At 37.8% G+C, this 14,281-nt stretch overlaps 1 protein-coding gene across 1 annotated transcript; it reads left to right on the top strand.

Annotated features, from left to right (window-relative positions):
- The first annotated feature begins 9,458 nt into the window (after positions 1-9,458).
- On the top strand, positions 9,459-12,823 carry LOC113094295 (MAP7 domain-containing protein 1-like). The gene is made up of 4 exons (XM_026260013.1): positions 9,459-9,691; positions 9,878-9,946; positions 10,142-10,405; positions 12,728-12,823. The coding sequence occupies exons 1-4, from the start codon at positions 9,583-9,585 to the stop codon at positions 12,808-12,810; spliced, it is 525 nt and encodes a 174-aa protein (XP_026115798.1). The 5' UTR covers positions 9,459-9,582; the 3' UTR covers positions 12,811-12,823.
- Positions 12,824-14,281: the final 1,458 nt, after the last annotated feature.

Genomic DNA, 14,281 nt, shown 5'->3' with positions numbered 1-14,281 from the left:
CACACTGTTGGTTCTACTGTATGTTTAACTCATTGAACCAGACAGGACTGCATGCCATAAGAAGAGGTTTTGGCTTTTCTTTATATATTGTTCCTCCTCAAGTAATTGTACACATCAAGTACACATATCACCATTCATCTGTGATCAACGGTGCTCTCACGCAGTTCATTGCTCAAAATTTGCACTTAATATGTGCAAAGTTTCATTTTCTCATTGTAAGCTGTTCCTGATGTCCTATGTGGGCAAGTAACTAAAGTAACTAAAATGCATTTTTTCTAATAAATAATCTCCCCAAAAGCAACCGCAGCCTGATAGAAAGTTAATATAAAGCGAGGAAGCAAACTTTAGAATTCAGAGGTCCACAGAGGAAAAGTCTGAATAAAAAGGAACTGTTTAGTTAAAGGAATATTTTTCCATGCTTTCAAACAATCAAGTTTATAATGAATAGATTGGATAATAAAATGTCACATGACCGTATTATTAAACTGGGTCTACTACACTATTAATGTGACAAACTAGACTGTTTTCTTTGTTTGCATTGCACGTGAGAGTGATAAAAGAGCAGAGTCAGATAGAAATCAAGAATAATTGTGGGAAACAGTGTATTGTATATTCGAATGGAATGGAATGGAATAATTAACAAATCTCATAAACTTATATTTTATTCACAATAGCATATAGATAACATATCAAATGTTGAAAGTGAGACATTTTGAAATGTCATGCCAAATATTGGCTCATTTTGGATTTTATGAGATCTACACATTACAAAAAAGTTGGGACATGCAGCAGTAAGAGGCCAGAAAAGTTACATTTACATATAAGGAACAGCTGGAGGATCAATTTGCAACTTATTAGGTCAATTGGCAACATGTATAAAAAGAGCTCTCATAGTGGCAGTGTCTCTCAGAAGTCAAGATGGGCAGAGGATCACCAATTCCCCCAATGCTGCGGTGAAAATAGTGGAACAATATCACAAAGGAGTTTCTCAGAGAAAAAATGCAAAGAGTTTGAAGTTATCATCATCTACAGTGCATATTATCATCCCGAAGATTCAGAGAATCTGGAACAATCTCTGTGCGTAAGGGTCAAGGCCGGACAACCATATTGGACGCACGTGATCTTCGGGCCCTTAGATGGCACTGCATCACATACAGGAATGCTACTGTAATGGAAATCACAACATGGGCTCAGGAATACTTCAAGAAAATATTGTCGCTGAACACAATCCACTGTGCCATTCGCCGTTGCTGGCTAAAACTCTATAGGTCAAAAAAGAAGCCATATCTAAACATGATCCAGAAGCGCAGGCATTTTCTCTGGGCCAAGGTTCATTTAAAATGGACTGTGGCAAAGTAAAAAACTGTTTTGTGGTCAGACAAATCAAAATTGTAAGTTCTTTTTGGAAAACTGGGACACCATGCACACATCCGGACTAAAGAGCACAAGGACAACCCAAGTTGTTCTCAGCGCTCAGTTCAGAAGCCTGCATCTCTGATGGTATGGGGTTGCATGAGTGCGTGTGGCATGGGCAGCTTACACATCTCGAAAGGCACCATCAATGCTGAAAGGTATATCCAAGTTCTAGAACAACATATGCTCCCATCCAGACGTCGTCTCTTTCAGGAAAGACCTTGCATTTTCCAACATGACAATGCCAGACCACATATGTGACCCATCACGGAAACCAGTGACACAAGTCGGCAGCACAACTTTTGAGCAAAATGAGAAAGAAGCGGGGTTTTTTTCAAAATTGGTGATTTTCATTTTTTTGCAGAATCTGTTAGTTGATATGACAAAGAAGCCTCTCCATGTTTGAGATAGCAGTATTGGTATATTTAAAAGCGTACATTTTGAGGTTGAAATCAGCTAGTTTGTCGGAGATTCTAGCACACAGTAGGGGCGTTTCATTGTCTGTCTGTATTTCCATACTGGATAAGCTGGCTTTTGTTTCTTTTGTTATTGCCCCCGCCCTCCAAGGGAAGCGTGGCTACTTAATATGCAGCGCTCTGGTCGGCTGTAGCTGATATCAAAATTCAATGAAGATGGACGCCGCAAAGATGAATGCAGACGAGCTGAACCGTGGCCGTTACACCCAAAATGTTTTGAAGTACTTCTTCGACAAGCCGGATGCTTATAAACAAGCGCTCACTGATTCTGAAGACGATCTGAGCGACGATGAAAGCGGCATAATAAGACTGTAATATCCCTAATCTACAACTGAGCGAAGATGAAGACGAGGAAGAATGTATTGGACTGGCGTCAGACGAGTTGGACAGTAAGATATCAGAGGCTATATCGATAGTAACATTTGATGGGGATAAAGACAGAGAAATGGGGAAAATCCGTAACATTTAGAGGCAAACAGACGCACAGTGCAAACTTCGGAGATGGTTACATCCACAAAGAAGACCCCGACAAAGAGAAAGTGTGCCCGAACGACTTTTTTCATTGGAGGCATCGAGATCTGCGAGAATACTTTTCTGTTTCTTATGGGGTGAGTTTCCATAAACATCAAAGTTTGTCGTTTTGTGTTCATTCTAAGAACACATACAAGTTATCTCATGTTTAGTCCATGTTTAGACCTTCCCATATCTACCTATTGTTATTAGCTAGCTCATAGCTCATCGGTTATCACAGAATCCTGTTAAAAAAATCCTAATGCTACACAATGAAATCAATTCACCAAGTTTTATGTAGAAAACCAGCAAATAACAAATAAAATTTGCATCAATATGTATTTTGTTTACATAAACATTAAAATAATAACATTAAAAATGATGGCCACATTTGAAAGATTAAAGATTTTTTATAAAAAGATAAAACTCACATATTTCAGCCTCTAAATCATTTTTAAAAAAGTCAAAAAAGATAAATTACTGACATTTACAATGCACATTCTCCTTTATTATTAATAGTATGCGGTCCGATTTTTCCTGTTGTGTCTGTCGTTGCTATGCAGGGGGTATGGCTTATCTAAATGAGATGTAAATGAGCCCCATTGCCACTCGCAGCAGTGAGAACTGCACAATTTTCACAGGCTATTTCTGCTTTTTGAGCTTTTTTGAGTGCCTACCTTCAAATGGCCACAACTTCTCCAAATATTATCAGATTTCCATGTGTTTTCCATACACATCGTTGGAAAGCTTGGAGACTACACTTTCAGAATCTGTGAATAACTCAAAATGCCCCAGAACCGACTTGTGTCCCTACTTTCCGTGATTGGTCACATATTGCATCAATTAAAACATCATGGCTGGGTAGAAGAAGGATCCGGGAACTGAAATGGCCAGCCTGCAGTCCAGATCTTTCACCCATAGAAAACATTTGGTGCATCATAAAGAGGAAGATGAGACAAAGAAGACCCAAGACAGTTGAGCAACTAGAAGCATGTATTAGACAAGAATGGGACAACATTCCTATTCCTAAACTTGAGCAACTTGTCTCCTCAGTCCCCAGACGTTTGCAGACTGTTATAAAAAGAAGAGAGGATGCCACACCGTGGTAAACATGGCCTTGTCCCAACTTTTTGGAGATGTGTTGATGCCATGAAATTTAAAATCAACTTATTTTTCCCTTAAAATTATACATTTTCTCAGTTTAAACATTTGATATGTCATCTATGTTGTATTCTGAATAAAATATTGAAATTTGAAACTTCCACATCATTGCATTCTGTTTATACAATAATTTTCAATAAGTGAAATGACATCCACTTTAAAATCTGCACTGATAAGTTAAACCTGTAACAGGAACAAGTTACTAAGAGAGGAAGGCAGAAAAAGAGTGAAGAGGATGGAGATAAAGTTGATCACATTTCAGCGATTCAGCAGAAAATGGAATCGCATAGAGCCAGCAAAAATGAAGATGAAGGGAGGGGACCTGGGGGAGAGAAAGAAGGAAAAGGAAGAAAAACAGCCTAATATGGACACTGCATATGTTCGGTTTATAGTTAGAATCAAATGTAATTCTCAATATCTGCAGTTTCAATGTTACCATTTTTGAGTGTAGTAGCCAAAAACTCCAGCATGAACAGGAAAGCCTTGTTTAATTTCTGTAAGCAGCATCAGAAAGTTGCACGGAATAAGTTGCACCAATTTCATTTTCACTTAAAAAAATAAATATAAATAGGAAAAGCACCAACACATACACAGAAATACTCTAACCTTCATGCAGGTTAATGTTCATGCTGAGCCAGATGCTCAGTCTGAGGGGGTGAATACCAGCTTGTCATGGTACAAGGACAAAGAAGGACATTTACAGATCCTAATGCATAAAAATATATTGTCTTTAAAAGCCACAGTGTAGACTGAGAATATATCAAGTCTGAGATCGAGTCAATAGATTAAATGTTAACACACATACTTTACAAGTACAAGCATGCAACCAGAAACAGATCCATCAAGTTGCATCTCCTCTCCATCTCCAGCATGAATCCACCTGTGAGGCAGCAGCGCGCCTGACGTAAGCAAGTGCCTTGCACCGATCAAAAGCAGTGTGAGGCACAGAGATATCACCAGGACCATCTGGAGACAAATCTACTACTCCTATAAATGTACACAGAAGATTTGTTGGGATAGAGCTGGTTCATATGCCAAGGCAAGATGTCCTAAAATATACCAGCAGAAAATCAAAGAATGTGGGGCTATAGCCATACAATTAAGAACCTGGAACTGCTAAAGGGAATAAAATGACAGTTCTGAATGTTATCTTAATATTAGTTCACACTGTTAATCATTAGTGGTTTTTGTTGCACATTCTTAGAGTTGGCAATTTAAACTTAATCCAAATTACAAAACTTTGGCATGTAACTAACCCTACAGTATGTTCTTGACATATATCTGATATACATACCTGCAGTTGTATTCAGGGCTGTTAAATATTTTAAATATTTTATATTAAAAAGTATTATTTAAAAGTTCAAAATGTATTTCGTATAATATAAAGAAAGACATTAATTATTTTATACAGCAAATCTACATTTAATGTGTCAAAAGTGACAGTTAAGACATTTAAAATGTTTAAATGAAAGCACTGGGAAGTCGTGGCCTAATGGTTAGAGAGTCGGACTCCCAATCGAAAGGTTGTGAGTTTGAGTCTCGGGCCGGCAGGAATTGTGGGTGGGGGGAGTGCATGTACAGTTCTCTCTCCACCTTCAATACCACGACTGAGGTGCCCTTGAGCAAGGCATCGAACCCCCAACTGCTCCCCGGGCGCCGCAGCATAAATGGCTGCCCACTGCTCCAGGTGTGTGTGTGTTCACTGCTCTGTGTGTGTGCACTTTGGATGGGTTAAATGCAGAGCACAAATTCTGAGTATGGGTCACTGTACTTGGCTGAATTTCACTTTCACTTTTTCACTTCTGTTTTAAATAAATGCTGTTCTTTTGATCATTTATCACAGTTTTAACAAATATATTCATTTTCATGAATATTTTAATCACTGATAATAATACAACTTTTCCTTGAGTATGTTTCTTCTGAAGGATTATGTGACACTGAAGACTAGAGTAATGATGCTAAAAATACACCTTTGCATTGAACAAATAAATTAAACCTTAAAACATATTCATATAGAAAACTATTATTTAACATTTTAATAATATTTCACAAAATTACGGTTTTGATTTATTTTTGGTCACATAAATGCAGTCTTGGTGAGCAGAAAATCAAACTTAAAATCATTACAAAAAAGCATATACAGTACAATCATGGGGGATCAAAGGTACAGAGACGTAGTTAGCGGCCATTAAGCCCAACCCAGCAATCATTCAGTACACCCTAAAAATCGCATAGCAACATCTAAAAAACAATGCTCAGAACAAACTTCATAGAAACACCCTGGCAACCACCCAGAACACACTGGCATTGTGCACAGGCAAGCACACATTTTCTTTAGAACACACAAAAACCTAGTTATTGTTTTTCTTTCATTTTAAATCACCTAGTACATTTTGTTGATGTATATTGCTGTTTGGTGTATTTTGATGTTAATTAAGAGTATTCTGCCTTAAATACATCTAAAGCTTTATGGCAAAGTCATTTTGAGCCTACTTCTGTGCATAAGTTGAAAATTGATGTGACGTGGAAGACACATTGCCAGTTTAACTCATATTTTAACACACAGCAGGAGGCAGATTTGTTAAGTGTCAACCTCATGTACAAGCAGCAGATCAATTTCACTGCAGACACGGCAGCTGGAGAGGAAAGCACTGCGTTTACCTTGAGGGAACTCATTATCTGCACCATATGTTAGGATAAGGCAGGGTGGAAAAATCTGAGAGAATTCAATTTGGCACTAGCATGAATCAAAACCTTTTGCAATAATGGTTTTGGTAGATTCTGCCATCTTGACAGAGGTGTTGAGAACACTGAAGGAGCTTCACTATTTCATCTACAGCAACATCAACAAAAGGAAAATGTATATGTGTGTCTTTGTGTGTGCTGTGTTTTATTTAACTTGAAAAGTTTCCAACTTTCTACTCATAAAATTGAATGCACTTCCAACTTGCCTGAAAATATCAAACTTCACTGTTCTGAGATTAGTTTGTAGGATGGTGCCATCATGGTTATGGTTATTGATGTTCTCTAACTTTTTTGAAAAAAAAAATTAATTAAACAATGAGGCAAAATTTTATTGTTAAATTATAAACAGTTTGCATCAGATATCAGGGAGCTATCAAGGAGAATATGCTTAAATCAAGATATAAATAATTTCATTTCACAAGGCAATATATCACAATTTATTTACGATTCTTTTTATGCTATATATTGATACAATTAAAAAAATTCAGAATTCATTGATCAATTTCAATTTGACATAAAATTAAGAGGCCTGAATAATACAAGTAAAAACAAACAAACAAAAAAAATCCTGAACTTACTTTAATCTTAAGTTTACAATCTGAGAAAATAAATAAATAAATGTGGAAAAACTCCAAGCACCAGAAAAATTATTTGCTACTTAAAAAATATTGTTCACGGTGTAAATTAAATATATATTTATTTCTATTGAAGTTAAAAAGTGATTTAGTTGAGAGCAGCAAGGTTTTCTGTCTTTTGTTGTTTATTTTGATTAACATTAATGACACAGACAACACCAAGTTTATTAGGCTGCGGTCACTTTAAGACTGAATGCACAGATCTAATACTAATACAATGCACTCTCCTTCTGAACTGTTTACGTTCACTTAAACTTTGTTTACGAGGAGACAGCAATTTGGCATATACAGTAAGTGTGTATATTTCACAGTTCAAGCCCCAAAAGAACTCAGTTCAATACTCAGATGCTGCTGTGAAGCTTTGTTTAATATTTTACGTGTTTCAGGTGTGTGCGCTCATATTTTAGAAATCATTATATTTTAGCTTTGTTTTGCTTGGCCTTATCAAACAATAACAAATAAACAAATAACATGAAAAACTAAAAAGTAAAATGAACTATACAAAAATATTACTGAAAGTTCATTGTACTTAAAAGAATAGGTTGCACAAACTCATAACTAATTATATTAAACTGAACTGAAACGGAACGAGTTGTGGCAGCAGCTTTCAAGGGAACTCACACTGCGTCCTCTAGAAATTGCTATTGGGAACGCCACCAGCATGACTGGTGTCTGAGGCCGGACATTATGACGTCACAACCAATGTGACCAAAATATAAAATGTATGCACCAGAAGAGCACATCATCCTCTTCTTTGTCATCAAAAGAATGTTTGCTTGTGTACATGCTAAGAATGTGACTACTATGAAACACCCAGCCAGTCGGCCAACTGGCCTCCTCTATTTTGGTCCATTTTTCCATCAAGTTGTAAGGCTCTTTGTAAGCCTCATTGTTGGAGGGCCCTAAGTTGAGTTTGGCTAGTACTTATTAACTCTTAGGTGTGCTGTTCCCTGGGGCTAGGAGCTTGATTGTACTCCCTTCTTGCTCCTGGGGGTTGTTTGTGAGTACTTCGCTATCCAGAATGGTGCTACGGTTACTCTATAGAGTTCTTTTTTTGTGGAGGGCAGGCTGCTAGCTCTTTATTTAGCCTCTCTGTCTTCCTGAAGCTTGGACATGGCAGCAGTTTGATGAGTTGTTAGGCTCTTATTGAGGTCTTATCGCAGGTTGAGTGTGATAGTCCCCTTGTGTTATCTCCATGCTATCAAGTTAAATGATTCTTTGTGAAGCCTCCTTGATTAGCAAACCTCTGTCTATTAACGTTGGAAGGTATTCCAATGTCACTAGCAATAGCACTAGCAGTGTGAGTTCCCTTGAAAGGGAACATCTCAGGTTACGCATGTAACCATGATTTCCTGAGAGGGAACAAGACACTGTTTCCCATTGCCATGCCTCTTGGATACCTGCTTTGTTTACTTTAACCCTCTGAGGTCTACGGGTATTTTTGGGGCCTGGAGAAGTTTTGTCATGCCCTGACATTTGTGCTTTTTTCAGTTTCTTATAAATATCTAAATGGATAAAGTCTAATATCACTGTAATCAGCACAAACTGGGCCATGTTTTTGAGAAAAAAATTTTAATGCGTGGATAGTGAAAAAATAAAAATTGTAAATCACTTGAATAAAGCCATAAAACACATACAGAACATTGGTTCTCAGGACTATTAAGAACTGGAGCTTGTAACCTAGAATTTTTATTTCTAAATTATGTGAAAATCATATTGTTTACTCACTCACAGAAAACAATATATTTATTTAAATTTTCTAAGACACTGTTTGTTATTAAAAGTCATATGCGAGTAGGCGTCAACTATCATGAATATCATTGTGATTTACACTTCAGAAGACAAAGGCATGAATAATGAGCCGTTCAGTCAAGTTTGTATCTGAGAAGGAAGAGTTACAAGAAAGAATTTGAGGACAAAATAAATGTATATAATTGTATGTTTGTAGTTTATTTAGAACATATTTAATTATCGCACATAATAATGTAATATTCACTTGGGAGTGCAGTTAAACAGTTTATTAGGAACAATCAAAGCTGACTTTCAAAGCTGAATTTTTAGCATCATTGCCCCAGTCACACAATCCTTCATATATGTATATATATATATATATATATATATATATATATATATATATATATATGAAGGATTTTGAAGTGGTCAGTTGCAGGGCCGTGCACAGGGGGGTGGCCCGGTGGCCAGAGCCACTGCCCCTCTGCCCTCATCGACTGAGGTGCCCCTTTTCCCCACCGCTCCGCTCAAAGCCTTCCGTTGATTCCGCGAATCCGCTCCAGGTTTTCCCGCTCGCTCCGCACTCCGCAGCATCACTCACAGTATGTGTCTGCGGCGCTTGTGAACACGACAGTTCACGAAAGCTGTCGCATTAACAGGTAGGCTGCAAGACAGCGGTTGAATCTGCGAAATTAGTCTTTTTTTTTTTCTTTTTTTTGTATTTATGTCGGTAATGTTTTGTGCTCTTGGTCTTCTACAACTCGTACAACATATCCACGTTCTAAGAAGCTGCTTGTCTAATCAAATTATAATTGTACTCTCGATCAGATCAGATCTAATACAAATAACTACATTCTCTGTTGTTGGCACACTTTGTAGACAAGACAACCATAAAAAACAACAAAAAAACAATGCCTTCACAAAAAAGAAGACAGAGACAGAGAGAGAAAGAGAGAAGGGAGGCTGCTAAAGGCAGTTCAACATTGCAAACATGGATTCAAAGCTCCAGCAAGCCAGCAGGTAAATCATCATATAGAACAGTTAGCAGACAGTTTGTCTGTTTAATTATTGTAAGTATATCTCCCATTATAATCACTTGTCTTAGTTGAGACTAACACATCATAGGCTCTAAATGAGTTGTATATATAGATTTAGGCTGTATGCTAATATGAAATTAAATGTCTATTACTTATTACTCCATTGAAGATGAGGCAGAGGCAGGCTCAGAGAGTGAGGGAGAGCCCATTCAGCATCAGCCAAATCAGACACTTACAGGTAAGTGTTGTTAAACTGGCTGACAATAAAGGATTCTGAATATGCTAGAGTTTTATAACAAGAAAGATAGACATTAAATTATTTGAATGGAAGAGTAATTATATTACAAGAACATACATTTAATTAGCACTAAAGCCTAACAATTGTATTTAAAATATGATTGTAACAGGTTTGTTATTCATTCTCTATATTAAGATGAAAATGCCTCAGAATCAATTCAACGGAGTAAAAGTGAAGGTCTTGGAACTGAGCCAGAGACAGAAAAAGTTCAGAATGAGAAAGAAAGGCAATACAATGAGACAGAGAGGGAGGAGACAGATGCAGAACAGGAAGAAATGGAGAGTGAGGCAGCCACAGCCATGTATACAAGGGAGAAAAAGCCAGAAGACTTTGAGTTTTTGCTTCAGTTACAAAATCCATCAGATCCTGCTCATGTAAAGAAATACAATGTAACATACAATGTGGCCTTCACAAAATTTTCAAATTCAGTAGGACCCTGTCGTCCAATTTTGCTATTCCCAAAAAATGATCAAGGACGTTCGTTTCAGGGACAGTGGTATGAAGAACACCCCTGGTTAGAGTATTCTCCTGAGAATGATGCTATGTACTGTTTCAGCTGTAGGCTTTTCATGAATGATGAAAAATATAAGAGCAGGACAGGTTGGAAGTCAGTGGGGTTAAGTTTATGGAAGCAAGCCAAAGGAAAAATTAAGGAGCATAGCAGGACAGAGTCACACATGCTAGGCATGATTCGGTGGAATGCATTTAAAAGAAAAGCATTGGATACAGCATTGGAAAAGGCCGACTTTGAGATGCAAGCAGCCAAAGAAATAGAAAAGCAAAAAAACAGGGAGATTATCTACCGACTGATTGATATTATATTGTACTTAGCGAAACAAGGCATGCCATTCAGAGGTGACAATGAAAGCCTCTCAAGTTCAAACAAAGGAAATTTCTTAGAGCTTGTAGAGTTGGTTGGCCAATATGACAGTGTCCTTAAGCTTCATCTTGACAACATCAAAGAAAAACAAGCATCATGTAAAAAACCTCAGGTGTCTCTCCTCTCAAACCGAATACAAAATGACCTAATTAGAGCAATGGCTATTTATGTGAAACAGGAAATACTGAAAGAAGTAAGGGAAGCGTCAATATTTTCAATTTTACTTGATGAGACTACTGATGTATCACACATCGAACAGGTGTGCTTTGTGGTACGTTATGTACATGACATGACCATAAAGGAGCGCTTCATTCAGCTCTGTGATGTTCAGTCAACAACAGGAGAACAGCTTGAAAACCTAGTAATGAACTTGCTAAAGGAGAACCAGCTGAAAGTTGAGGACATCCATGGTCAGGGTTATGATGGAGCAGCCAACATGAGTGGGCCTTACAAAGGACTACAGTCCAGAATACAAAAGCAAAATGAAAAGGCATTATATGTTCATTGCCATGCTCATTGTTTGAATCTTGTATTAGTGGAGAGTGCAAAGTCAAGCATTCACTTTGTCAGTTTTTTTACAGTAGTTGAAAAACTTTACACCTTCATTGCCAACTCCACAAAACGACATGCAGCTTTTGTTCAAACACAGCAAGCCATGAATCCTGGCCAGCGTCCCCTTGAGCTACAGAAGCTCTCAGACACCCGATGGACCTGCAGGGAAACAGCCCTCAGGACTCTCAGAAAATGCCTCCCTGCAGTTGTGCAATTCCTGGAAGATCTGACCAAGTCTGAGCCACCTGATCTGGCAGCAGGGGATGCACACATGCTGTTGCACAGCATTAACTTTGAATTTATTCTTTGCTTGGAGATAACAACTCCAATATTCATGGAAACAGCAGTTGCTTCAAATGCTCTTCAGCGGCAAGACTTGGACTTGGCAGCAGCATACACTGTTGTAAATGGTGTCATAAGCAGAATGAACACACTGAGGACTGAAGAGCAATTCAAAGAAATATTTCACTATGCTACCATTCAAGCAGAGACAAGAGGGATCAGTGTGCCTGAAGAGATTCCAGGACAAGCAAGGCGGCGGAAAGTACCAACAAAGTTTAAGTACTGCTCCACATCAGCAACAGAGGACCACCAGCCACAGACTTTAGAGGAGTACTACAGAGGAAGGATGTACTTCACTTTTTTGGATTCCCTGATTCAGGAACTCCACAGGCGATTTCAAGGGAAGGGGAACACTGACAAAATTGTGATGTCACTGCATTGTTTGATTGAGCCATCAAAGTGGAAAGACACTGCAGATGCTGAAGCACTTAAAGCTGCCCATACTCTCTGTGAGTTTTACGGATTTCAAGAGGAGGAGGAACAGCTGCGAACTGAGCTTAGAGTTTTCCACTCTTCATTCACATGCTCACAAATGAGTGCCCGTGCAATTTTGGAAACATTTAAGGATTTTGATGCTCATGTTGTGTTTCCAACACTTTTTAAGCTGCTGAAAATCTTTGGAACACTACCTGTCTCAACAGCCACTGTTGAACGCTCATTCTCGAAGTTGAAGCTGGTGAAAACGAAACTTCGTAATGCGTGTGGACAAGAACGACTCTCTGATCTTCTGCTTCTGGCCATTGAAAAAGACATCCCAATCATAAAAGATGAGGTTATTAAGATCTTTCAGGACATGGTACCAAATAGAAAGGTTTTGCTGTAAAAGGAAAAGGTAAATACCAAAATGTAAAACGGACGGTAAATAGTTTATTATCACCAATGTGTAATTATGAATCATAAAAAATTTAGTTATTAAGATCTTTCAGGACATAGTACCAAATAAAAATGTGTTGCTGTAAATGGAACAAGTAAATATAAAAAAGTATCAGTAATGTGTAATTGTGATGTTCTATCAAAACTTCTACAATAAAGTCTGAAATGTATTTGAGCGTGTACTGTCTTCTTTTTTAATTGTACATTTTGTAATAACTGGATAATTTGTGTTAACAAGCAATCACCCCCTTAGTGCCCCTTTTTTTGGTTTAGGCCACTGCCCCTCAAAATGTCTGTGCACGGCCCTGGTCAGTTGGATTGTGGATGATGATTTTAATTGCCCTCTGAAAGCAAAATCAGGTGTGAGATGGATGTTTAGAAGGCTGTTAATCTTATTACTTTATAGGGAATGGGCAGATGATACAGCAGATTCTCTTTTTTTTCAGTCATAAGGGGTCAGATTAAGTTGCATGTGGTGTCAGCGCTGTGGTTAATACAACAACAAATGCTACTGTGGAAGGTCAGGATCATACATTTGTCAGATTAATCCTCACCATCTCTTACCACAATACATTCACAATAATACATTCAGAATCTCAGTTGAAGAATGAATATTGTTGAAACCACAAAGTAGAAATTATGTCTGTTATCATTGCTAGAAAAAAATTACCAGTCAGTCAAGCTAGTTAGAGCTAGCAACAAACCAACAAGCATTATACCATGAACAGGGTTGCCAACTCTCACGCATCTGGCGTGACACTCACGCTTGGACTTCAGCGTGAGATTGATACTGAAAGCGTGAGTGTCACGCCAGATGCGTGAGAGTCGGCAACCCTGCCATAAACCATCTTACCCTGGTAAGACTTGTTCAGCAGGGTTGAAGTGACTAATGGTGAATTACTGAAATGACACAACAATCACAATAGTAATAGTAATATATAACTCAATAAAGCCAAAAGCAAACAGTTTTACCTCCGATGCAAATTTCATCATTATCATAGCCCGTGTCGTTTGCAGTCAGATTTTTTACGAATGTTGAAGGCTGATACGGCCAAAAGTATTAAAACGGAATATCATAGAGCGCCCTCTTGTGGCTGTAGACGGTAATGTTTTCTCTTGGTTCTTGGTTCTAAATAAATGCGACTTATAGTCCAGTGCGACTTATTTATGTTTTTTTCCTCATCATGACGTATTTTTGGACTGATGCGACTTATTCTCAGGTGCGACTTATAGTCTGAAAAATACGGTACAAATTTTTTTTTTTCATCAGCTATATCTTCTGGAGAGAAATACTACAGACACCGAATAAAGATTAAACTTGCTAATGCTCATTGAGCACTTTTGTTCACACCATGTGTGCCTCGCATTTCCTGAAATGTGAAGCCAAAACATTTTGATCACCCTCTGGTGACTGGCTACAGATTAGGCGATAAACTTTGCATGTAAACAAATGGGACATAAACAAACCTACAAAAATCTAATTACACTTCAGAAACTTTTTTCTCAAATATGGTTTCTGTCATTGTAGATAGTTCTTTTCACACTGATGTATGTTCAAGTTTATGTTATACAGTATATGTTCAAGTGGACCCACTTCATGTTAATGGACAGATTTACTATTTTATTGC

This window comes from Carassius auratus, unplaced genomic scaffold (assembly GCF_003368295.1).
Source record: "Carassius auratus strain Wakin unplaced genomic scaffold, ASM336829v1 scaf_tig00215316, whole genome shotgun sequence".
NCBI classification, from domain to species: domain Eukaryota; kingdom Metazoa; phylum Chordata; class Actinopteri; order Cypriniformes; family Cyprinidae; genus Carassius; species Carassius auratus.
Note: the sequence above shows the minus strand (reverse complement) of the source record. Positions and strands in the feature narration are given on the sequence as shown.

What these genes read in the sequence shown, in the direction of transcription:
- LOC113094295 (XM_026260013.1), top strand. Translation starts at nt 9,583, where the DNA reads ATGCCTTCACAAAAAAGAAGACAGAGACAGAGAGAGAAAGAGAGAAGG. An exon ending in GCCAAATCAGACACTTACAG is followed by an intron (nt 9,947 to 10,141) that starts GTAAGTGTTGTT and finishes CTCTATATTAAG; the next exon opens with ATGAAAATGCCTCAGAATCA. An exon ending in GAAATACAATGTAACATACA is followed by an intron (nt 10,406 to 12,727) that starts ATGTGGCCTTCA and finishes CCAAATAAAAAT; the next exon opens with GTGTTGCTGTAAATGGAACA.